This window comes from Pimephales promelas, chromosome 6, assembly GCF_988280905.1.
Source record: "Pimephales promelas chromosome 6, fPimPro1.hap1.1, whole genome shotgun sequence".
In the NCBI taxonomy this organism is placed as follows: domain Eukaryota; kingdom Metazoa; phylum Chordata; class Actinopteri; order Cypriniformes; family Leuciscidae; genus Pimephales; species Pimephales promelas.
In genome coordinates this window covers 18,831,437-18,857,132 of record NC_142774.1, presented here as the reverse complement: position 1 = coordinate 18,857,132, position 25,696 = coordinate 18,831,437, and the positions used below count along the sequence as shown (strand labels likewise).

At 35.5% G+C, this 25,696-nt stretch overlaps 1 protein-coding gene across 1 annotated transcript; it reads right to left on the bottom strand.

Moving 5' to 3' along the window:
* Positions 1-1,340: 1,340 nt before the first annotated feature.
* Positions 1,341-24,727, bottom strand: dis3 (DIS3 exosome endoribonuclease and 3'-5' exoribonuclease). Its single transcript, XM_039657440.2, has 21 exons — positions 24,219-24,727; positions 17,957-18,114; positions 17,683-17,876; positions 16,450-16,523; positions 16,166-16,333; positions 15,880-16,041; positions 13,376-13,492; positions 12,755-12,892; positions 12,308-12,454; positions 12,102-12,218; positions 11,912-12,013; positions 10,242-10,306; positions 10,038-10,122; positions 9,830-9,957; positions 9,629-9,715; positions 9,076-9,232; positions 8,012-8,226; positions 3,764-3,932; positions 3,522-3,680; positions 3,265-3,387; positions 1,341-1,710 (listed from the first exon to the last, which is right to left on the bottom strand). Exons 1-21 carry the CDS (start codon positions 24,435-24,437, stop codon positions 1,642-1,644), a joined length of 2,853 nt encoding a protein of 950 aa, XP_039513374.2. The 5' UTR covers positions 24,438-24,727; the 3' UTR covers positions 1,341-1,641.
* Positions 24,728-25,696: the final 969 nt, after the last annotated feature.

The window sequence follows — 25,696 nt, the reverse complement described above, 5'->3', positions numbered from 1 at the left end:
GCTGTACCAACCCCGTAAGAGCTTCGTTAGACTTTGGAACACAAATGAAGATATTTTTTGATTAAATTTGAGAGCTGGATCACTACCACATAGGCACCCTAAGGGATTAAAACTTGACTGCCCAGAAAGTCATTGAAGAAAATGTTTAAATATTCCATGTGACTACAGTGGCTCAACTATAAGTTTATCAAGTGACGAGAATACTTTTTGTGCTAAAAAAACAACAAAAATAACGACTTTATTCGACTACTCCATTTGTTCCTTGTAGGCCCGAGACAAGAGTTCAAGAGATTTCCACGACGCATGCGTGAGAATTGCGAACTTAAACTTCTTCAGTTCAGTTCTCGTGCATGCGTCGTGGAAATCTCTTGAACTCTCGTCTCAGACCTACAAGGAAGAAAAGGAATAGTCGAATAAAGTCGTTATTTTTGTTGTTTTTTAGCACAAAAAGTATTCTCGTCACTTGATAAACTTATAGTTGAGCCACTGTAGTCACATGGAATATTTAAACATCTTTAATGACTTTCTGGGCCGTTAAGTTTCAATCCCTTAGGAGCCTATGTGGTAGTGATACAGCTCTCAAATTTAATAAAAAATATCTTCATTTGTGTTCCGAAGATGCACAAAGGTCTTATGGGGTTGGTACAGCATGAAGGCGAGTAATCAATGACTTAGCTTTCATTTTTGGGTGAACTATCCCTTTAACACTCTTTCTAAAAGTGAAAAAATCTAATTAAGAAAAATATTTCTTTTAAAATCTATCAAAAGATGTTACATAGGCACATATTATTGTTTTTGTACACAGCTGTTCTGAACTAGAGCCAAATACATTCAGCATGTACTTACAGCTGATGTTTTAGTTTTTCAATTGAAATGTAAAGAAGAAATAAAGCACATTTCTCTTTTCTTTCTGTATTCCAAATTATACAGGGTACCCACTGTTTTAGAAACTCTGGGAATCTTACAGATATTCAGGCTGGAAAGTCATGGATGTTTTATTTTATTTTTGTAATCTTATATTTTTACTTGTGTTCTGTCCTAACATTTTTAATCTGATCTGACACTTGTTGCCCCAGATTCAAAGTATGGTGAAGAGTTTAGATGTCATAAGGCATGGCCAATAAGAGACAATGCCATTCCAGTCGTCTGCCCATTTTAGGATTTTTGTTTTCAGGTTATAATAATTGATACAAATTGTTCTGTGCAGCAGATTTAACATTGTAATAGAATATTGATTCTCTTACAATGTTAAACACTGTTTAACAACAAATTTGGATAAACCCTTGAACTCTACAATGTATTTAATATAGTTTTAAAAAAGTAACAAAAACATTTCTTAATACTCATATTTAAAATTTAATGAGATTTTCACTGAAAATTAATCCATATATCCAAAAATTACCGTTCCAAATGATAATTATACAGTTTATCACAGATTGCAGAAAATGGTGTATTGGCAAGTAAAAAACAGAAAAAAAACTATGTAAACAGAATAAAAAACTACTAAAACCTTTTCATATAAATTTCTTTCACTTGTGAATTCACTCGAGGCTCCCTTGAAACTACCTTGTGTCTGATCTGAAAATCTTTTCATTTAATTTTTGTTTTTATAGTACTACTCTGCTTCTTGGTCCACAGTTGTCAGCGGTCAAGCCTGGGTTTTTTGGCCTCTGGTTCCGATTCAGGCACAGGTACACTAACCCCAGGGATCTGGAAAAGGCAAAAATACAAAACTATATTTAAGTGACATTTAAAAAGTTAATTTAATTTATTTCTACATTGTTTCGACCTGTTGACCTAAGTTCTATTTAGAGATGTAGCTAATAATAAATCAACAAATAAACCCAGGGAGAGATATCACTACAAATATACCATAAACAAAGGGACATAAGGGAAAAATGAGCACTAGGATGGTCTTTTTTGTAAAAACGAAATAAATAAAAATACTAACTTAAATCAATATTTACTGTCTATTTATTACGTAATTGGTTGAATCAACACTGGACAATTTTAAACGCAACACACTTGTTATTGCCCCCATTTTTCATGAGCTGAACTCAAAGATCTAAGACTTTTTCAATGTACACAAAAGGCCTATTTCTCTCAAATATTGTTCACAAATCTGTGTTAGTGAGCACTTCTCCTTTGCCGCGATAATCCATCCATCTCACAGGTGTGGCATATCAAGATGCTGATTAGACAGCATGCTTATTGCACAGGTGTGCCTTACGCTGGCCAAAATAATCTGTGCATTCAAAATGCAATCAGTAAAATGCAACCGTGTTCGTTGTCCATTACATACGCCTCCCCATACCATGACCCCATTGCCACCATGGGCCACTCGATCCACAATGTTGACATCAGCAAACCGCTCACCCACACGACGCCATACACGCTGTCTGCCATCTGCCCTGTACAGTGAAAACCGGGATTTATCCGTAAAGAGAACACCTCTCCAAAATCCCAGACGCCATAGAATGTGAGCAATTGCCCACTCAAGTCAGTTACGACGACGAATTGCAGTCAGGTCGAGACCCTGATGAGGACGATGAACATGCAGATGACCTTCCCTGAAACAGTTTGTGCAGAAATTATTTGGTTACGCAAGCCGATTGTTGCAGCATCTGTCCGGGTGTCTGGTTTCAGACTTGGATCTTGGAGGTGAATATGGTGGATGTGGAGGTCCTGGGCTGGTGTGGGTACACGTGGTCTGCAGTTGTGAGGCCGGTTGGATGTACTGGCAAATTCTCTGAAACACCTTTGGAGACGGCTTATGGTAGAGAAATGAACACTCAATTCACGGGCAAGAGCTCTGGTGGACGTTCCTGCAGTCAGCATGCCAATTACACACTCCCTCAAAACTGGACATCTGTGGCATTGTGCTGTTTGGTAAAACTACACATTTTAGAGTGGCCTTTTATTGTAAGGCACACCGGTGTAATAAGCATGCTGTCTAATCAGCATCTTGATATGCCGCACCTGTGAGGTGGATGGATTGCAAAGGAGAAGTGCTCACTAACACAAATTTAGACAGATTTGTGAACAATATTTGGGAGAAAAAGGAATTTTGTGTACATAGAAAAAGTCTTAGATCTTTGAGTTCAGCTCATGAAAAATGGGTTTATGATTGTTCAGTGAAGTGAAGGACTTTGGTCAATTTGACACTGGTCAATTTTAGTTTTGTGGACATTGTAAAAATGCAATTGATGTTGAGCTGTAAATGTAATGTGCTAGCAATGTCTCTCAACAAAAACAAAAACGTACCACTGGTTCAATGAGTGCCATTCTGATCCTCTGATGCTGGATGTTGGAAGCATCGAGGCTTATTGTCACTTTGACTTTATCAAATATGTGGAAAGTGTGTTCTTCCACTTTGAGAGTTGGACCCTGAGGAGAAAAAAAAAACCAAGTTCAACCTCAGAACATTCATAGAATCAAGTAATATTTCACGAATATAACCTGTAAGGCTAGCATTGCCTGGTTATGGGGCTGCACATAATGATCTCAAGATATATGCGTACCTCAGAGTCAAAGTTGAGATGAGGACTGGGTTTGTCCTTGTTCTCAAAGAACACAGTGCCCTCCAAACCAAATTTAGGAATGAGAATTATGATGGCATTTTTTCTAACAAACAGAATGAAGCCTTCTTCATTTATGATTCCTTTATTCTTGAAGAATAGCTGAAGATACAAGATGAAAGATGTTTAAAAAATCATTAGTCATGGTTTTTGGAGACGTGTTGATGTTAGTGCTTGCAGTTTACCTGAGTGTGGAATCCCACTGAGGCTCTCTGTGCATACTGGGCCATTTTGTGTCTGTAGTTGAGGTTGCTGCACAAGGCCGACTGCTTATGCTTGTCCATCAAATCTGGGTAAGTGTTGTCTGCATTAATAGCCACCGCTAACAGACGGTGAACTATGATATCAGAGTATCTAAAAAATAAATAAAAAACAACCATAAATGGTCAGTCAAGAAGGATCAATTTATGAATAGGTGAAAAAAACTACTTCATAATGAAGGTAATCCATGCGGCAATGGCACCTGGAAGTAAACTGTTAACTGCTGTAGCTAAAGAGCGCAAAAATCACTAAGCAACAGTAAAGGATGGCATAGGGGATACTTTAATCATCAGACAAAATACAAAAAAGAAAGTGATTTAAAAAAATAAGAGAAGGGTTCATGTTGACATTTAATGTACAGAAACCATAACATTAATTTTCTTAATCTGTCACGTAGTAACGACTACAGCAAATCAGCTGTTCTCCCGTAGTAGACGTTACTGTAGAAAGTTGCGAAGTAGCAGTTAATGTCACGCATGTGCAAGAGAACGCCAGAATGCCGTTCAACCAGAGGCTGTTGCTTAAAGTTCCTATTAAAGCGTCATACACAGGTATTGCGGTATATTAAACATTCATTTCATAACAACAATAAACACTGGTGTGAACCGGTGTGAACCAGTTTACCGCCCAGCACTAATTGCACATAAATAGAGAACATTCAATTTAAGCAACCCGAAGCTCAAACATACTTGCTTGAGATGTGAAGACCAATGATGTTTGTTCTCAAGCATCAAGCAAGTTATGGCTGAGTTGCTATTGACCATTCTTGTTGAACTTGATGTATTTGTAATTATCAAAAATTATATGCGAATACATGCCTAAATTAAATATCATAATACAAAGCGATTGGGTCTCTGTAGAAGACAGATTAGATTAAACTGCTTGATTCATGGATTCATTCCACAATCTTTTTACCAATGTTTTGAACCATCAGTGTTTCAATGCAGGAACATAACTTTCATAAATATCATTAAAGGTCCAATATGCAGGATTTTTCGCCACCAGGGGTCGCTAACCTCTTACAATAACAAAGACATATATCGATGACGTACTGTATATTCCACATTAAGCGGAATTATGGATCTTGTCATCAAGCTGATGGATCTTTTATGGATGAGTGAATACATTAATGTTTTTAACATGACTTTAGTGTGAAGGAGGGCTGGACGCATACCAGTGCCACATGCAACTTGAGTCCTGAGGATATATAAGGAATAAAGACATTTCATTCTACCGAACTACAAGCAAGTGCTGAATTACTCACACAGGTCAGTTTATTAGATGAATTAAACTTGAGGTAACGCAGCGCTGTTTCACTTGCTCTAACAGTTACACTATCACACTAAACGGCATTTGAGTGTGTTGAATGTTGTTAGGTAGGTTGTGTGTTGGCTGTATGAGACTAATGCTGCGTTCACGTGCTATGGAAAATAGGATATTTTCCACTTGTGAACTGGTATTTACCAGTGTGTTGCGTTCAAGTGCTTTTGTTGTCGTAATGTGGTAAAAAGATGGAGATCCAGACCTGTTATTTAGCTGAAACTATTTTAGATTGCTTAAGTCATCTGCAAGTAACACCATCGTAAATGCAAGTATGACAGTTTGTCAGCAGCAATTGTTTCTAATCAAAATAAGTTTAAAATATTTGTATTTTTATACAAAGACCTATTGTTTTGCTTCAGCGGACACAAATTTATCCACTGGGATGGTATGGATTACAGTCAATGTGTTCAACTGAAGAAAGAAAGGTATACATCTCTAGAGCCCCTTTCACACAGAGATTTCAGAAAATACACGGATAATATGACCCAGCATTTGTCCCGGGATTGTTTGATTTCGGTTCATTCACACTGCAAGTGATTTGCCGGGATCTGTGAGTGCGTTCACACACAACCCGTAAAAATCCCGGGAAGACACATGACGTCAGGATGAGACGTATAACGGACGCGTCGAAAACACGTACACACGCATACCGTTCCACAAAGCTGGTTAACGATCTCAGCTTCAGTATGGAAGGGCTGCACGTTTTTAAGTTTTTCATTAACCGTTAACCGAGGCCCTTATCGGTTAATACTCGGTTATCCAGTGTGCGCGCCGCAACCTCGAGATACAGAGTTAATTTTTAACACCTTTAATAACTGGTTGGACCACATTTGAAACGAAATTTATTTATAGAAATAAAACGCAGTGGTAAGTTCAGAGCAGTTAAAGTAGGCGCGTTTCCATCACCCTTCAAACTGAAATTGCCAATTGAAAATTCGCACATTGGCAACACGTCCATTTCGCAAAAACTCCGTGTCCGCAAATAATAATAATAATCATCATTATTGTAACATTTTATAGGCTGCATATGTAGAAGACGCTTTTATCCAAAAAAGGAACAAAGCACAAATAAACACAATATTTTGACGCATATCCAGTGTGTGCTTAGTGTGGAGGCTGCGAGACGCCCATGTGAACACTTGCAGTTTCATTGCAGTTCATTCTGGTCATACAGAAAATAATAATACATTATTCGCAAATACATTTATTTGCGTAAGCTCACAATAACAAGAAAACGTTGTGCTTTAACAAACAGGCGTGCTTCATGATCTCCGTGAACTGAAGCGCGAGAACTGAAACAGCCACCGCATTCGAATTTGTTCGTTTTAAATTGGACATTTAAAGATTTGCTTTAAATGTCCAATTTAAAACGAACAAATTCGAATCGAAAGCCAATATCTTCTGACTATGTAATTATGTAGCCTAGCTAATTATGTATTTCTCTCTAAAGGTGCATCTGGGGATGGAGATTTGTTTTTAGCAGAAACTGATTTAGAAAACAATAGTTTAATAAACAATTAATGCCTCGTTATTTTATATCATTTTATTATCAGACACATTTATTATATCTTAATATATACTATATCTATTATATATTAAATCATCTATAAATCCCCTTTCTGTAGGCTATGGTTACGGCTCTTCTCATTCAGCACTGCGGGGAAAATATCATTTCCAGGTTCTAATTTGGCCTCAGAAAACCAGTAAAATCTTTTTTTCCCCCATATTCATTTGTCAAATATTTTAAATGTTTAAAAGGGCAAAAAAATCAAACAAATATCTGAAAATTCGTCGATATATAGCCTATATATTTTTGCGCAGCATTTGACGTAGTCCTACAGTTCAAATGAACATTTTGGTGTTAAACTCTGCGTTTTACAAAATACAACCGTTCATTTTTCGTTTTGCAATTAGGCCTACGGATTAAATAAGGGGAAACGAATGAACACAAATGTACACTGACCGTTTGGACATATACGAGGCAGAGTTCTTTTTTAAAATTCATAAAAGATACAAGGAATTATACCTACTAGACAAAACCTCGAAGAAATGCCACAATCAAGACTGCGGAGCAGAAATGAGGGAGAAACACACAGAAACTCTGCGACTTTCCCTGCCATTAATGCTTGGATGACACACCACGTCTCCTTCCATAAATAATAATAATGTCTAGTGTGGTGGCTGTGATACCAACGTCCGTTGCCATTATTTTTGGAACGGCTTATCGCGAAAGGAAAAAAAAAAGTTTTAGTCGCATAACACCGTTAATAGAAACGCTGTCATTTCACAATATTTTTTTATTGACAATCAGAAAAAAAACGCAAAAGTTTTGTGCAAATATGTATTGACGCCACTTAACCGAGCAAAAAGGTTTCACTCGGTTATGCATTTTTAAACGGTTAATCGGTTAACCATGGACACCCCGGATAATGAGGAGCTCCTGGTCTCTGCTTCTCTCCAGTTTGCAGGTATTTGTTCGTCCTTTCTTTGTTGATGACGAACACAAACTTTCTTCTAAGAGCAACAGAGTCGCGCAAAGGCACGAGCGTCATCACTATGACGCACCCTTTACGGCATTGGTCCTGGCTTTTGTTCACACAGCGCGCGTTCCGGGACTGATTACGGCAATGTTACTAGGTCCCCAACCCGGGATCAATCCCAGAATCAATCCCAGGTCGTGTTTGCGTTCACACAGAAGGCGTTCTGGCAATTTCCCGGCAATTTCCTGGGATCAACTCGCTGTGTGAAAGGGGCTTTGGATGGCATGAGGGGAAGTGAATCATTTTTGGTTTGACTATGCCTCTAAATTGATTGAATATAACAATTTTACAGGGACTAGCTTGTCTCACCTTCTGATGGGTGATGTGAAGTGTGTGTAAATGGGCGATGCCAAGCCATAGTGGTGGAAATCATTGTCCATGCCAGAGCAGAAATACACAGCCTGCATCATGCAGCGGGTGGCCAGAATCCTCAGCAGAGTGTTGAAGTATGGAAAGTTCTCAATCATTGCATTGTTCAGGGAATCGGCTAGCGCTTTAGCTGAATCTGTATGGATGACAAGGTCCTGGAAAAAAGGAATAACATGGCAAAAATTTCAATGAAACCGACCAAAATGCTGCACTTATTTAAAACGTGAGAAGAATATACCTCTCTAGATGGTTCATATCATGAAAAAGTTTGGGATGCCCTGACTAACACAAGACACATAATATACACTAATATAGTGTATATTAATATAGGCTCTTCACCTACTTGTTTACAGACCCTGATATACTCACAGGAAAAAAAAAATGTTTTTAAGGGATAAAAACAAGTTTGAAATGGCTTTGCAATAATATATTGTTTTGTTTGCAAACATTAGGACACTGCCCATGCTCGGAGCCCTTTAGATTTGCATTTGCAACTTCTCAATATAGCTCAACAAAATTGACAGCAATCATCATGGACCATTGGCAATTTGAAGATGTTTAACACGTGCAACGAAAAAGAAAAAGAATGCTGAGAATCACTTTCAAATGTGTTCATTCTTTGAGTTCACTTCAAGTAAATCAGAGCCTTAATCATGCAACAAACTAGAAAAATACACTGACTTTAATCTTGATGAATCTTTTTGGTAAAAAAAATAAATGATACAAATAAAAAATAAACAAACATGATTTGACTGGAGTTCTGAATTGTAGTGCTTGTGCTCAGATGCTTCTTTACTGCAGTTTGCTTACTGCTGACATTTTTGTTGTGTGTTAAATTTGTTATTGAGAAGAAAACAGCAGATATAACATAATCTAAATACATTCAATGTTTAATAACAGGATAGCTGCAAGAGTATAGGTGTGTAACTTTGCCATGACTTTGGAAGCCTTACTTTTTTTGGATTATATAAAGAAGAAACATAATATGAAGAACATTCACTCACCTTTGACTTTGCAGCCTTGATGAGGATGTCATAGTTGGATGGTGGTGGTGGAGGGTGTTTTCTGAGTAGGGCACATTCTGAGAACTCATCATAGATCTTCTGCGCTACAGAGATATTTGCCAACAACATGAACTCCTCCACCATAGAATTAGTCTCCCTGGGGAAACACGTAAACGTCATCGAACACTTTATTTTGATGGTCCACTTCAGACATTCAACTGACTTTAAGTAACTTTGCAACTATGTCAACTTATTGTACTAGCTCGAACCCTAACCTAACAGTCTACTAATACTCGAATGAGAGTTAGTTGACATGTACTTGCAAAGTTACTTATAGTTAGTAGAATGTTTAAAGTGGACTTAAAATAGTGTAACCAAAGCCAAACCATTTTAACTTTCAGAATCCAGACAAAGCCAGTAAAAAGTAACTAACAAAAACTAACAAAAGAAAACATAGCAGATTCTAGAGACTTAAAGGCAATTGCAGGTGTGCAATGGTTTTTTCATTTTATAAAAGACTGAAAAAAGGCAGAAAGAGGAATATGGAACTCACATCAGTTCTTTGGTCTGCAGATCTATGGGGTCGTGCGTCTCACTGTCTATATGGAAACGTACTTCAGGAGAGGAGAGGGTCAGTGCTCTGAAAAATGGTAAAATAAGCATCCCTTACAAAAACTGTCAATGCAAAGGGTTAAAGTCTGCTTCAGAATCATAGGTGAGTTTCAAAATGACAGATCTAGTTAAATGGAAATACCCTTTGTCAATCCTCTGGGCCTTTAGGATCTTGGCCAGTTTATTAAGGCCCCGCAGACTCTTTGTAATGTCATCATTCATGGTGGAGTCATCGATCCTCATCTGAGCTTCGGCATATGTAAGGGAGGCCTTACAAGACAAAACAACACTTCCTTGAAGACCATTATAGAACACAGTTTTAAATACATTTTTTTTAAATTAGAGCATACCTTGGAGTTAATGATGCTCTTTGTGAAGTGAGTTTTGATGATTTCAGCTTTGTGGTTCATCTCCCAAATACAAGAAAATGCTAACCTTAGAGTGAAAGTACATATTAGACAGTGAAAGTTAAAGCATATTTGATATTTAAATATATAGTAAAGAGTTTACAAAGCATAATCACATAGAGGATAATGGTTTCATAGCAAGCACACCTCTCAACATTGGACCGCAGAGAGCACAAGTTGGAACTCAGAAGTTCAGGAACCATGTCAATTCTCTGTGGAAAGGAATGACTATTTATCACAAAAAATAATAAAGTAATATGCACAAAACACTAAAAGATTAATCCTACAGTACCATTAAAAAGTTTGGGGTTGGTACGATTTTTTTTAAAGTCTCATGCTTCACCAAGGCTGTATTTATTTGATAAAAATATACAGTAAAACATAGTAATAATATTAATTATTATTACAATTTAAAATAACCTCCTTTATTAAAAGTTAAAAACAGTTCTGCTGCTTAATATTTTGAGTAAACTGATACATTTCTTTCAGAATTCTTTGATAAGTAGAAATTTAAAATATCTTTTATGTAACAATATAAAGGTCTTTACTGTCATTTTTTAATCAATTTATAGCACCCTTTCTGAATAAAAGTATTCATTTATTATTAAAAATGGCACATATAACCTTATAATTAATCTATAGTTATACTAAACAAAAGGCTAATTTAAAATGAGTAGGGTTGGGCATCGAGAACCGGTTCCAACTTGGAACCGTTCAAAAAATAACAATGCCATTGGAATCGTTTAGAAAATTTGTTTTCGATTCCGATCATCGGTTCCAAATGTGCAAGTTTTGGTCCATAGTGGCCACCGGATTTCTGGAAGTGCGCACGTTTGCATGGGCATGTATATTGGTGTGGTCTTTGCGGAGCAGCACTGTTGTTACTGTGCCTTGAATTGGCGCTAATTTGAAAACGAATTTTTTTTTTACATCGCTTATAAAAAGCTGGTGCAGCAATGTGCACTTCACTTTTAAATTAGCGTAAATTCATATTTAGCAGGGGGTTTGATTGACATGCTGACCAATCTAAATCCACCATTTGTGTCCAACAACGCAGTCATGAGAGTTAGTAGAATAACGTCGTGGATTTGAACTTGGCTTTAACTGAGAAAATCAATCAAAAAGCCACAAACGGTAGGCCTATTGTTTAATTTTCTTTTGACTGAGCACATTTTAAAGTTGAGACTTTGTTTCATTTTAAATATTACCTGCTCGGTCCTGTTTGTCAGCGCGTTGTCAGTGTCCTCTATTTTTCACTGGTTGAATCTGAAATCGCCCTCTAAACCCTCATTCACTAAATTAGGCCTATTCCCTACGTTAGTCCACTAATAGGCTACTCTTCACTAAGTAAATGAGTGAATGAAAATGAGTGAGCAAATTCGGACAGCCGTTGAGCATTCATAAGCTGTAAACACAAAACAGACATTTTGGCATAATTTGTATGAGTTATGTTTGTTCAAGCCCGAAAGTGAAATCGATACTGACGTGCATCTTTTATGTGGGTCATGTGTGTGTGTGTGTAATAGGCAGGCAGGACTTAAAGGATACTGCGTAATTGCGTTAAATATTTAAATACAAAACTACAACTCGTTGAATCAAAATAAAATGTTCCTCTGTGAAGTGAGCCTGTGACATGTTTTGACTCCACCCCTCAAAGAATCGGAATCGAGAATCGAAAATAACCGAAATCAAAAGGAAGAATCGGAATCGGAATCAGAATCGTTCAAATCAAAGCGATGCCCAACCCTAAAAAGGAGTATTTCTTGTTAAAGCTTTTGACCCAACCAATCCATAATGTTTTTTCCACACACAAGTACCTTTCCACAAAGGTAGACTGTAGTGCCTCGGCTTGCTGCCTCTTGATCTAGTGCATTTCCTGGCCGTATAAAATGGCTGACATCTGCTATGTGAACGCCAACCTAAAAGAAAACCATGCCATTCAATACAAAACCCCAAAGGAAGAGCACTACTACATTTCCTTTACCTTTCAAAATACTTCACACATACCTCCAAGTTTCCATTCTCCAGTTCCCGACAGTGAAGAGCATCGTCAATATCCGTACAGCCAGGAGGATCCACACTACACACAGAGAGGTGTCTGAGATCTGCTCTGACCTTTAACTCCTGTACGAAATCACAGATAAACATCAAGCCTTGAGCATTTCCAGAGTAATAATGAAACATTCTGACACAACAATGCATGACTGCCCTACCTCCTCAGTAATACTCCAGGGCATCTTGGGAAGGAAGCTAAGAACAGCCTGAGAGAAGGGCTGGTGAGGAACATCATGTTCTAGGAGAAGCACCTCGGTCTCGGTCTCTTTATCTCCTGCAGTACCCAAGTTTTTAACAAAGTGTCCCTGAGAGACATGGAGAAAAATAATATAAAGTGATCTTGAAATGATCAGTGGAATTTTAACATCCAGGCTTCCAGACTCAAGCTATGTTTAACCATTCATTTAAAACAGTCTGTGTAAAGATGCAGAAAAAGTGGATATTAATACACAATATGCAGGATTGATGATCCTAAAGTAAATGCACGCTTGCATCAAAATACTATAAAAATGCATCTCTGATGGAAATCTGTTGCCTAAAAACTTGAGTCAAACCAGCATGCCATTATGTGTATAAAGTGAAGAGTGTAAATGACTGACACATACGTTTGGGTATCTGGAGTTTTTAGGCCAGCCATCTATAGCAACCATAATCCTCTGTCCAACCAGAGTCGCGGCTTGTCTAGTCTCGATTCGAATACGTGGGATTCGTCGGTCTGCTGGGGTGAAAAGGTGTCTTGTTGCCTGGTGTTAAAGTTCAAAATAGTTAATTAATGCAATGCATCTGGAAAAAGAGATTCTTTATAAAAATAAACAAATAAAAAAAGTTAAAAAAAAAGCTAATTCTCTTTGTAAGCAGTCATGTAATATTGATCAAAATACAGTGACTATATGAGCAAAACTGTAGTATGCATTTATCTGTTCAGAATAAGATTTCCATTCTATAAGCAAACTAATTCTGCCACCACATTTCAAAACTTCATTAGATCAGTTTACACTAATCACTTAAAAAAAGTTTAAGAAAGAAGTCTATTATGCTTACCGATTTATTTTAACAAACAAAAAGTAAAAACTAATACTGTGAAATATTTTTACAGTTAAAAACAATTGTTTTCCATTTTAATATATTTCATGTCTTTGGCAAAGCTGAGTTTTCAGCATCATTACTCCTGTCTTCAGTGTCACATGATCTTTCAGAAATCATTGTAATATGGCGATCAGTGTTACCTCTTTGATCTGTGACTGTGAGAGCATACCACAGAAAGGCCTCCAGTTCCTCTTTATAATGCCCACCACTCGTCCAGTGGGTTTAAGAGCGCTAAGCTCCGATGCTTCACTCTTCAACTACAACACAACAGCAAAGAGTCACTACACACATTACAAAGGTGTCATCCAGGTCACAGAATTTAGGGATGCACAATATATCGGCATTAGGCTTGGGCGGTATTACGGTAATATCGTATACCGCGGGATCTAAAAATAGTAACGGTATCATTTTCAATATCGTCATAACGTCAAAAAAAACAAAAAAACAATGCACTTAAATAGGAGACAAGGAATCCTTGTCTCCTATATAAGTGCAATGTTTTAAATACAATTTATTTAATGGCTAAAATGCTTATATCTGGTTCTCATGACGTGACAGTGTGGTGACGAGAGAGTGGGGGAGAGAGGGCAAAGATTGCAAGTTGTGCACCGACTTGGTCTCGAAGAAGAACACGACTTCTGCAGTTTGGCAGGGATGGGCATTTCAAGCAAAAATAATATTTAAAGATTGCCTGGTATTATTCGATTATTATTTGAAAATTGTGCCCCACCACCACATGCACGCCACATGCATGTAGTCTACAGCGGGGCGGACCGTGTGACGCTTAAATATAAGCTAGGGTTGAAAAAAAAACGTATTCCTTTCATATTTTTTTAATAATATGATGTTTTTCTATGTATGTTGATTTTATGAAAAGGGAACTTCATGAGATGACTAAGATAAGATCATAAAATGCGCAATATCGGAAAACATTTGGAATGGGTCAGTCAGACATGATTATGACCACTTATTACGTTTTGTTCTGTAGAAATCCTTTCTTTAAAACGAATTTCGTTTTGAATAAATTGCATCTTCATTTAAATTTTTTTTTCATCAACGAATTTCCTGGATTAATTAATAATAAGCAAATATAGTGATCAGGACACGCGCCGGCGCGTGACTGGAGCGCGACTCATACATGAACTGAACCTCGCATATAAGAAACAAGATCTGAGAAGTGTAGTAAGCTTGAAATGTCTTCTTTAACAATCGAAAAGAAATTAGCTGCTCTCTGCTTATGTTTAGGCTAATTCATATGTAGTGTGCATTACTCTTTATTCGCGTTCACTACCGTGAAGATGCGAGTTTGCATGCAATCTTTATCTTTGCAGCAATTGACATAGAAAACACGTTGTGTCAGTCAGACATGATTATGACCAGTTATTACGTTTTGTTTTGTACAAAGCCTTTCTTTAAAACGAATTTCGTTTTGAATAAATTGCATCTTCATTTAATTATTTTTTTCATCAACGAATTGCCTGGATTAGGCTAATAAATAAAAAGCAAAGATAGTAGCCTAATCAGGACACGCGCCGACGCGTGACTGGAGCGCGATTCATACATGAACTGAAACTCGGCATATAAGATACATGTCTTAATGATCTGAGAAGTGTATATATATATGTAAGCTTGAAATGTCTATACTTTTAAACAAAACATTACAAGCTAAAAGAAATGGGCTGCTCTCTGCTATAGGCTTATTCATATGAAGTGTGCATTAGGCTACTCTTTATTCGTGTTTTCATACCATGAAGATGCCAGTTTGCATCGTCAATGCAATCTTTATCTTTGCAGCAACTGACATAGAAAACACTAGTTTATTAATAATTTTTTTTTTTATCTCGGCTCTACTCGGCTCGCGTCGAGAGCTCGTGGCGCGTGATCTTCAGAAATGCGCTGCCCTCTCTAGAGGAAATATCACCACTCTGCTCACATTCTCTGGTGTGAGACAATGTATCTCCTGTTTTCTAATAGTTGATTGACAGCTTTTAGATGCATTATTGGAACCGACACTCTCTGGTTGAACGTGTCATCATGTGTGATGCCTTATCTCGTAATTTTTAATTAGTCACGCGGTAATACCGTATACCGCGGTAAAATAGGGAGGAGGTTTGACGGTATGAAAATTTGGATACCGCCCATGCCTAATCGGCATTGGCCGATATATATGTTAGTGTTTAATGTTATTGTTATCGGCCCAGTAAGACAACTTGGCCAATATATTAAAGCTGAAAAATTATTTATTTATTTCCCTCAGGTGAGACAGTTCAGATGCAAACATGATGGTTTTGAATTGCTGAATATGATTGGAATCACTTGACTTGAAAAGGAAAATAAAAACAGTTGTAGGCTACATAAAATTGCAATGAAAAAATATAAAATTGTAATTGTGTGCTTGGGACATGGCTTTTTTAACCATGACTTTTGTATTTGTAATCATGCTGTCAAATCTGCCAATCTATCAGTTGTTGGTTTTCAAATATAAAGGTTTATCGGTCAAAATTTTCATACCGGTTCATCCCTAACAACAATATATAAACCCATAATACATTATTGAAATAAAGGGTTCAGATTCAACTACACAGTGTCTTTCGGTGGATTCTAGTAATTATATGAACTGTTGATCTAATGGGACTTATCCTACCTTATTCTCAGTCTCATCTTCCTCAGCATCTTCATCATTTGGACTATCATCCAGCAGCACAACAGATGATGGAGCAACCCAGTGTTCTTTGGGTAGGAGTTCAACAGCCACTACATCCTGATGCACAGCCCGGTTTAAGTTCTGAAAGCCTCGAAGTAGAACCTGCAAGAACATACAATGTTACAAAATATTCTTAAAAATACAGCAAAAATGACTAGAAATACATTAATAATGAATTTCAGAAAAATAATCAATAGCTTGTCTTTCTTCATGATAACCTGCCTACCTCATTGATATCCGCCCCCTCTCGATGTATAAAGACTGTACCCTCCAGATAGTTATCTCTGTTGGCATGAAATGTGCCCTGAAGAAACGTTCCGTTCTTAATGCCAGTCTGAATCCTGGATAAGGGCAGGTGCTCTGGAAAGAGTAACTTACTGCCAGTGTTTTCATTCTATAGAGAATCATAAAAAAAGAGAAGTCACTATATAAAACTTTTTATATTGAGAATATATATTATAAGAAAAAACAAAAAGCTTTCTTGATCATTTTTCATCACATTGTACGCACTTGATCATCAGCTGTCAATGCAAGCCTGTCCACAAGCTCAGGATTGCCAATCAAGCTCTTTATATACTCTTCACCTACATGAGAAAAGAATATAGAAATAAAACCTGCATTCATTTTTAAATCTTAACTTGTAACAATTATGCAAATATCGTTACATGAAGATTGAGGCTGTCAATTAAAATTTGCTGATTATAAATTAATACGATTTTTACACTACCGTTCAAAAGTTTGGGTTTGCAAGATGTTTTTTATTGTTTTTGAAAGTCACTATGGCTGCATTTATTTAATTTAAATACAGTACAAATAGACTACTTTAATATATTTTAAAGAAGTAATTTATTCCTGTGATAGCAAAGCTGAATTTTCAGCATCGTTACTTTTAAGTAAAAGAGTTTTACTTTTAACAGCTGCCGTTAGAAGCTCCAGTTTCCATAATAACCCGAGATTCGCGCTTAGGACTGCACATGCGCACTGGCTCGTCTAGACCTGAAAACGGTGCGTTTGTAACGCTATTTAAGCATAAGAAACAACATTTATGAGACAGTTCAAGTAAGATTTTGTTGCTGATTTGAAATATGTTATTGAATTTTGAATTCGGCCAGCAGTTTTTGAGACTTCATGATTCCCCCATTCAAATAGATAGGATGTCCGAAATAACTGCCTGGAGGCCGCCAAAGATGGCCGCCGAGTGAACAGACTCTCCTTTAGAGGGACTTTGGTACAAGTCAGACTCTGCAAGTTGTTTACATTCATTATCACTGCAATGTTAAATGCTGGTTTGAGACATGAGGTCATTTAACACCGTCTCTCGTGACGCTTTGCAGACTCTGCTCTGTGCCTTCATGTGTTTTTGAGGAGGCGTGGCTTTAGAGACTCTCTGATGGGAGGGTGGGATCTTATGTTTACAAAGCTAGCTGGCTATTGCTAACCTCTCCAGAAATTGCCCAGCTTAGCTTTAACAGCTGCTCAATATTTTTGTGGAAACAGTGATACTTTTTTTCTACCTTTTTTCAGGATTCTTTGACAAATAAACATTTCAAAAGAATAGAATTTATTTTAGAATTTATAGAACAGAAACTTTACTTTTACTTTTTTTATGGAGAAAACACATCCTCCCAAACCATTAGATTAACACAAACAATTAAATTCAAACTAACCCTAAACTAGCCATAATAAAGACAGTACTTGCCACAATGACATCAAGAACATTACAAAAGAAAATGAGTGTCTTACATTTGTACACAATCAGACCACACTGCTCTGCCTTTTCTTTATTAGCCCGGTCATTGGTCAGCAGAACCACTTTCAGTAGACCACCATCGGCCACTTTAGCCAGGTGATCAGCGTACCACTTAGCAGCGACACGGATGGCTCGATCATTACGATCGTTAGCACTTTCCCCTTGCTCTCGTTCAACGAATGTCTCCCTTTAATCAATGAGAGTTGTGAGACAGATGTATTCAGAAATGTAGTCAAGTTAAATCAAAAGCATGTCAGAATGTGTTACCTGTGATGCTCATTAGTGAAGGTGTAGAAGTGCTTATCCTTCTCATGAATAGCGTCCTTGATTCTTTTGTAGACCGTGGCGCTCCTGTGTCTGACCTCTTGTAAAACGGTCTGAAGAATGATGACGTTCCTAATCAGAGGGTCCACGAGGATGTCAAGCTGTCAGATTTGAACACCAAATCACTTAAGTCTCATTTAAGGCAAGACATTACAAGCAAAACCATTGTTTGTTTCATGCCTTTTGAGATGTTGGGCTATTTTGCCTCATAAAATGTATTTTTTTCAGACTAGTGGAAAGAAAACATATAAAAAAAAAAAACATCCACTTCAGTGGCACTTAAATACACCAAATACATTAGTTTTATTCCCATATGTATTCTGGAATTTTTACAGAGGGATTTGTTCATACATCATTCGCCTGGTTTGTATAACCTCTTATTCCTAGAAATATGGTAATAGCTGTTGACATTTTATATATACACGACTACACTACCGGTCAAAAGTTTTAGATCGGTAAGATTTTTTTTAATGTTTTTAAAAGAAGTCTCTTCTGCTCACCAAGGCTGCAATTATTTGATATAAAAAAAATAAAAAAATAAAAAATTGTGAAATATTATTACAATTTAAAACACCGGTTTTCTATGTAAATATATAGTGAAGTGTAATTTATTCCTGTGATCAAAGCTGAATTTACAGCAGCATTACTTCAGTCTTCAGTGTCATACAATCCTACAGAAATTATTATAATATGATGCTCAAGAAACATTTATGATAATTATCCATGTTGAAAACAGTTTTTTACATTTTTATTTCAGGATTCTTTGATGAATAGAACGTTCAAAAGAACAAAATTGATCTGAAATGGAAAGCTTTTGTAACATTAAATCACTACCATTCAAAAGTTTGGGGTCAATAAGAATTTCTTTTTTATTTTTGGGGGAAAGAAATTAGAAAATACTTTTATTCATCAAGGATGAGTTAAATTGATCAAAAGTAAAACCAGTAAAAACATTTATAATGTTAGAAAAAATTATATTTTAAAAAAATGCTGTTCTTTTGAACTTTCTATTCATCATAGAATTTTGGGGGGGGGGAAATGGTACACGACTGTTTTCAACATTGAACATAATAATTTATGTTTTTTGAGCATAAAATCAGCATATTAGAATGATTTCTGAAGGATCATGTGACACTGAAAACTGATGTGTAATTAGCAACAGTAATGATATTGAAAATTCAGCTTTCAAATTAGATTTTAAAATATATTAAAATAGAAAACAGTCATTTTAAATAAATTGTCATAATATTTCACAATATTGCTGTTTGTCATTTTTTTTTTTACATCAAATAAAGCAGCCTTGGTGAGCAGAAGAGACTGAACTAAAACTTTTGAACCGGTAGTGTGTGTGTATGTATATATATATATATATATATACACATACATACACACACACACACACACACACACACACACACACACACACACACAGACACACACACATATATATATATATATATATATATATATATATATATATACATACACACACACTCATATATCATATATATATATATATATATATATATATATATACACTCATATATATACACCATATATGAGTGTATGTATGTATATATATATATATATATATATATATATATATATATATATATATATATATATATATATATATGAGTGACGAAAATATCCTAAAAAAAATTAATATTTTAGAACCTGGCTTCATTCAAATATACTTCTAGTTCTACAAATGTATGCAAATCAGTGCATATTTAATCAGATGTGACATTGCATTTTTAAATTACATTTCAGAAAACTAATTTTTTTTTGTATATTGTTAATAATCAAGTTGGAAAATATGGTGATACACGGTATTTTCTTTTCCATTCACCTGCGTTACCTTGTATTGCTTTACAAATTATTTTATCCAAAGCGACATGAACTTTACAATTGCAAGATGCTTAGGTTTGAAGTTATGATATAACGATTTTTAAGGGATAACCAATACTAAGAATGCCAAGAACTGAACAGACAACCCACGTGCCATAGCTTATGTTTCTTTGGTGCTTCATGTTATGGCACACACTCAAACTGACCTAAACAAGCATGTTAGAATCTGGGGCCCGTTTCAATAAGGAGGCTCAACCAACTCTGAGTTAAAGCTTGAACTCTGAGTTGACTTACCCTGAGATGGGAAACTCTGAGTTTTCGGTTACAGAACAGCTGAAATGAGTTAGTTCAATCAACTCTGAGTTGACTGACTCTGAGTTAAGCGCGTGCACCACAACTATAAAAAGCCATTATCAATGGAGCGCAGATATTATGAGTCACCATGGCAACAGCGCCAGACAAAAAGAGGTGTTAGGTGTAACTAGAAAAATTGCATTTCCTGCGGAATATGCGTGTGAATGCTTCAAAAGCTTAACTGAAATGCACAAACAAATGCAAAACAGTGCAAAAAAGAAAAAAGGCTTAATTCAAATGCATTTAATAAGCTGAAATGCAAAGAAAGAAAGAAAGAAAGAAAGAAAGAAAGAAAGAAAGAAAGATGGATTAGGTAGAAGGAAAAAAAGACATAGATAGATAGAGAAAGAAAGATATATTATTAGAAATAAAGAAAAAGAAAGAAAGAAAGAAAGATGGATGGATTAGGTAGAAAGAAAGAAAGAAAGAAAGAAAGAAAGAAAGAAAGAAAGAAAGAAAGAAAGAAAGAAAGAAAGAAAGAAAGAAAGATGAATTAGGTAGAAAGAAAGAAAGAAAGAAAGAAAGAAAGAAAGAAAGAAAGATTAGGTAGAAAGAAAGAAAGAAAGAAAGAAAGAAAGAAAGAAAGAAAGAAAGAAAGAAAGAAAGAAAGAAAGAAAGAAAGAAAGAAAGAAAGAAAGAAAGAAAGAAAGAAAGAAAGAAAGAAAGAAAGATTATTAGAAATAAAGAAAAAAGAAAGAAAGAAAGAAAAATAGATGATAGATAGATGAAAGAAAGAAAGAAAGAAAGAAAGAAAGCAATGATTAGTAAGAAAGAAATATGAATTTCAAAGAAAGAAAGAAAGAAAGAAAGAAAGAAAGAAAGAAAGAATTAGTTAGAAAGAAAGATGGATTTGAAAGGATAAAAAAAGAAAGAAAGGATTAGTTAGAAATAAAGAAAGGATTAGTTAGAAAGAAAGAAGGAAAGATATATTGGTTAGAAAGAAAGACAGATAGTATAGTTAGAAAGAAAGAAAGATTAGTTAGAAAGAAAGAAAGATAGATCAGTTAGAAAGATAGATAGTATAGCTAGAAAGAAAAGATTATTTAGAAAGAAAGATAGTATAGTTAGAAAGAAAGAAAGATAGATTATCTAGAAAGAAAGAAAGATAGATTAATTAGAAATATGGATTAGTTAGATAGATAGATAGATAGATAGATAGATAGATAGATAGATAGATAGATAGATAGATAGATAGATACACAGATAGATACATACATAGTCTATACATAGATAGATAGATCATTTGGACACAGAAAGTCAAATAGTTAAGACAGGCAGATGGATAGAAGAGGATAAAAGGAAGAGTAGAAAGGAGAAGAGATTATGAAAGGAGGATAGAATAGGAGGACAGGAGGAGTAGAGGATTGGAGGAGGAGAAGAGGAGGGAAGAGAGAGGGAGAACAGGAGAAGTAGAAGCATAAATGCAACAAAAACTTGTAGTATCCTTCAGAAAAGAGCTGAGTGACTGTCCACCAATCAGAACACAGGACCAATTATGTGTGTCTCCCTTTGATCTTTGCTAATCAGCATCACCTGTGCAATCAGCTTTCCTATTTAGACAGAGGCCAAAATTGCTGATACTTGGCCTCGAACAAACCTCAATAGAGACAAAACTATAGGTTGTATTGGCGAAATGACCTGACCGTGAGCGAGACAAGGCCTTTGTGAACGATGTGATGTATTTTTTTTGTGGATAGAGTTAAAAAAAGGGACCACTTTGGCAAGTTAAAAAACTGGTTTGTATTGCTCTAATCACAAAAGTTTGACCTGAATTTATAATTGCTGCCAATGGAGGAATGTCTGTCACTCTTGTCCTTTGGAAGGACACAGTGAAAAAACTATAAGTCCCAGGGATTTACTAAACACATGAGAGGAACCACAACAAAAATACCTACGTTTCAAGTATAATTTTATGCCCAAAGAGTGAAAATTGTGGCCAGGCCAGCGATTTAAAAATTATTTTTTAGCATTAGGTTTCAAGCTGGCTCACTCTAGCACGTGCTCTAGCTCTGAACAGTCTCTCTCATTCACTCCCATTATAATTTCAGAAACGGGTTGAAAAACATCATGAGACTAAAGTAGAGATTGTGAAAAAAGTATAATAGATATCAAAAAGTTGAATACAACTTTAATAGCTTACAAATTTCTCAACATTTTAAAGTTTAAATGACAGAAATAGCTGAAAGTATGCAGAAGTTGTAGGCTTTGAAAGCAGAAGGAGCATAAAACAGAATTTGAAGAATTCTCCATTGACTTCCATGTTAAAAAATATGCACAAAAAGTTTAATAATTTAAAAATTATAAAGGTTATAAAAAAGAAAAGTAATAGCACACATGTCCTTGAAAAGCTGCACATTTTGATACTTGAATGGTTTTTGTAGCACAAAGTAGAGAGGAGAAGAAAGCGACCGAAAAACGTACGGAAGAATACGGAATAATAATAATAAGAAGAAAGATTTGGATTTCAAGAGTGTGAATGCTTGAAGCATTCACACTAATTAATTAACAAGTGATCTAAATATTGTAATTTAATTAAGGGGGTTACTCTTAATTCTTCTGTAATTTAAAATAAAATATGATGCAATTACATTAAAAAAGCTACTGCATAAACTATAGAACAATTCAGTATAAAACAATAGTGCATTTAACATACATTTTTAAAAGTTATATGTTTTATGTAACCTTCTCCCTCTACACACTTTGATCAATTCAAGAATAATTCATGCAATTGTATATTGTTAATCTGAAAGATTTAAAAGTGCTGTTTCTTGTCTCTTCTCTTTGTGTTAATCAAGTAGTTGAGGTTGATATAGGATTTAGTAATATGTAGACCAATACTTTCTAGAGATAGTAAGTATTACATTAATCTAACTACACTGTTTAAGATGTCATTTGTGGTTAATAATTCATAACTATTTTACAGTAACTTACTGTTATAATATCAGAGGTGAAACTGGAAGAATGTTATTCAACCTAAAGTAGGCTACTATTACTTTGATACATTTTTACTTAAGTAAAAATACCAGTCTAAAAATCTAAAAAGTAAAAAGTAGTTAATTTAAAACAGTAAAAGTTGCTGAGTAACTTGTTTAACAGTGGGGGTGGTGTGCGGGACTCCCCCATGTGGGGTATGAGAGTTTCACAGTATAAGAACCGTCTCAGAAAATATCACGGTTTATGGTATTAAACAATTATTAAATATATAAACAGCATTATTAAATTACGGTTATTATTATTATCATCAGTTAAAATGAAAATGAGTTAAATAAATTAAACATTTGTTCAATAAAACATATGTAATCAACTAACTTCAATAATTGATTATGAATAAGATTAACATCTTATTTTTATCATTAATAACTTATTAAATTATGTTTGAAAAACAATTGAGTTCTATAAAATGTTTTTTATTCCAATTTTTTTAATGATTTAATAGAAATATATTATAAAAAATGGTGGTAATCAAATAAAAGTTTAGCAAACGTTTTAATCCTTTTACTTTTTGGCAAATTGCTGCAAAACAGATTTAGTCAATTAAAACATGGACAAACAATATATATTCCTTAAAGAATGTGTAAATACATTTTATTGTTAGTGTTTAAACAGCACTTCCTCTTTAAAAAAGGGGAGGAGACCGCAAGAAACTCTGAGTTTACTGAAGAAAACCTGCTCCCGACCAGGTTAGGTTCACAGAGTAAGTTACCATGGTAACTGACTCTGAGTATAAGTTACCTCTCTTTCAGAAACGGGCTTGACTTACTCTGCTTTCTCGGGTTTGATATACCCACCTTTCTGAAACGGAAAACCCAGAGTTTCCCTCATTTCAGGGTTAACATACTCAGAGTTTTCACTTAACCTCCTTTCTGAAACGGGCCCCTGGTCTTATAACATGCTGATATGACAGTTGATTGATTACGAAAACAAATAAAAATGTATGTTATTGTTAACAGCGAATTGAAAGGAAAAAAATGAAAAGAGATTAAAATGAGGGAAAATGTACCTGATGTAAAACCACATTGGTGTCTGGGATTAAATAGTGAGGATACGAGCACAGGTTACTCTCTATGCACGCGTCCTCTTGTAGCACTGGAGCTTCATCTTTGCACTCCTTACAAACTTCACTTCCACACCAGATGTCATCTCGGAGGTAATGTTCGCGCACTATTTTCAACACTCCACCAGAGCGGGTCTTCTTCACAAATGTTTTGGATTTTAACATGGTCCAAACTGTACCAACAGTGGTTTTGAGGAGCTTTTCCACCACCAAAACACACTCAGACAACCCACGTGTGTGAGTACCAGTGCGCCAACTAAATATTATTCCGGAGTGATTCAGCAAAGGCAAAGGGTTCTTTACCTTATTTTGAACACCACTGCGCTCAAAATGCACATATAAAACGACACAAATGTATTTGTTTTAAAGCGGTACACTATCGGGAGTCTCCATGCAGCCAGAGTGTGTTTTGTAGCTGTCCCCTTACAGTTCCAAACACCTCAAAGGGTACTGTCTGGCCATTTTGATTTTCACAATGGGGTGGAGTTGGTCTTCTCTGTTGTTACCATATTACACCACTAGAGGGAGATACAACACTTACTATCCAAGACGATGTGTGTGGGAAGTGCGGCATTGCTAAAATGTATCATTTAACTTGTCCCTGACCCTATGTATTTTTTTTTTTTTTTTTTTTTTTTTTGTCAATAGACACATTTACTTGAGAAAATCAATTATGTTTGTCCCTGTGCTATATCAGCTCCCGAAATGCTTCCTGAATGCAATACTGTTCACAGTTCACACTGATTTGATTCTCCTGAACGAGGCAAAAAGGCTAATTTTGTTTTAGTAAATGTTCAATGGAGCATCGCTGAACGCGTTTTGTGATGCCAAAACCCTCTTAAATGGTTCATTTGAAACAACATTTAGTCCTAATTCAATTTATAGCTGTACAACATTCATTTTTAATGAATTGAATTAATGTTATTTTTTAAATTATTTATTACTCTGATCTTTTTATTTTAAAGTCAGCATTTCCATTTTATAGGTGAAACAGGCAAAATCACTATCATGGTTCAACTATGAAAACCACCTAGCCTATCAGAATTTATCATAGCCTCAATTCGATTGGCGCATGGTTTATGCAACCTCATTTTATGACGGCTATTATCAAAGACTATATATCGAAACTATTTTTAAAAGATTTTGACGTAGCCTATAGGCTGTTTGGTTCTTAGCTTTTAGGCTTTTAGTTCTCTTAGCTCTGCATTAGTAATAACAAAATCTATGTGTTTAAATAAAATGAATAAAATCATGAACGATTTGAGACCTAGTGTCTGCAAATAAATATTATTTTCATAAATACAAACAATGTGTAATACAATACTGAACATACACATATTATTTTCCATAACAGCTCTAGTTTTTAATATAAGATATTTGTTCCCAGAGCTTAAATGTGGTAACTTGGTCATGCTAAAGTTTAA

What these genes read in the sequence shown, in the direction of transcription:
- dis3 (XM_039657440.2), bottom strand. Translation starts at nt 24,437, where the DNA reads ATGTTAAAATCCAAAACATTTGTGAAGAAGACCCGCTCTGGTGGAGTG. An exon ending in AAAACTCCAGATACCCAAAC is followed by an intron (nt 12,455 to 12,754) that starts GTATGTGTCAGT and finishes CATGTCTCTCAG; the next exon opens with GGACACTTTGTTAAAAACTT. An exon ending in CCTGGAGTATTACTGAGGAG is followed by an intron (nt 12,219 to 12,307) that starts GTAGGGCAGTCA and finishes GATTTCGTACAG; the next exon opens with GAGTTAAAGGTCAGAGCAGA.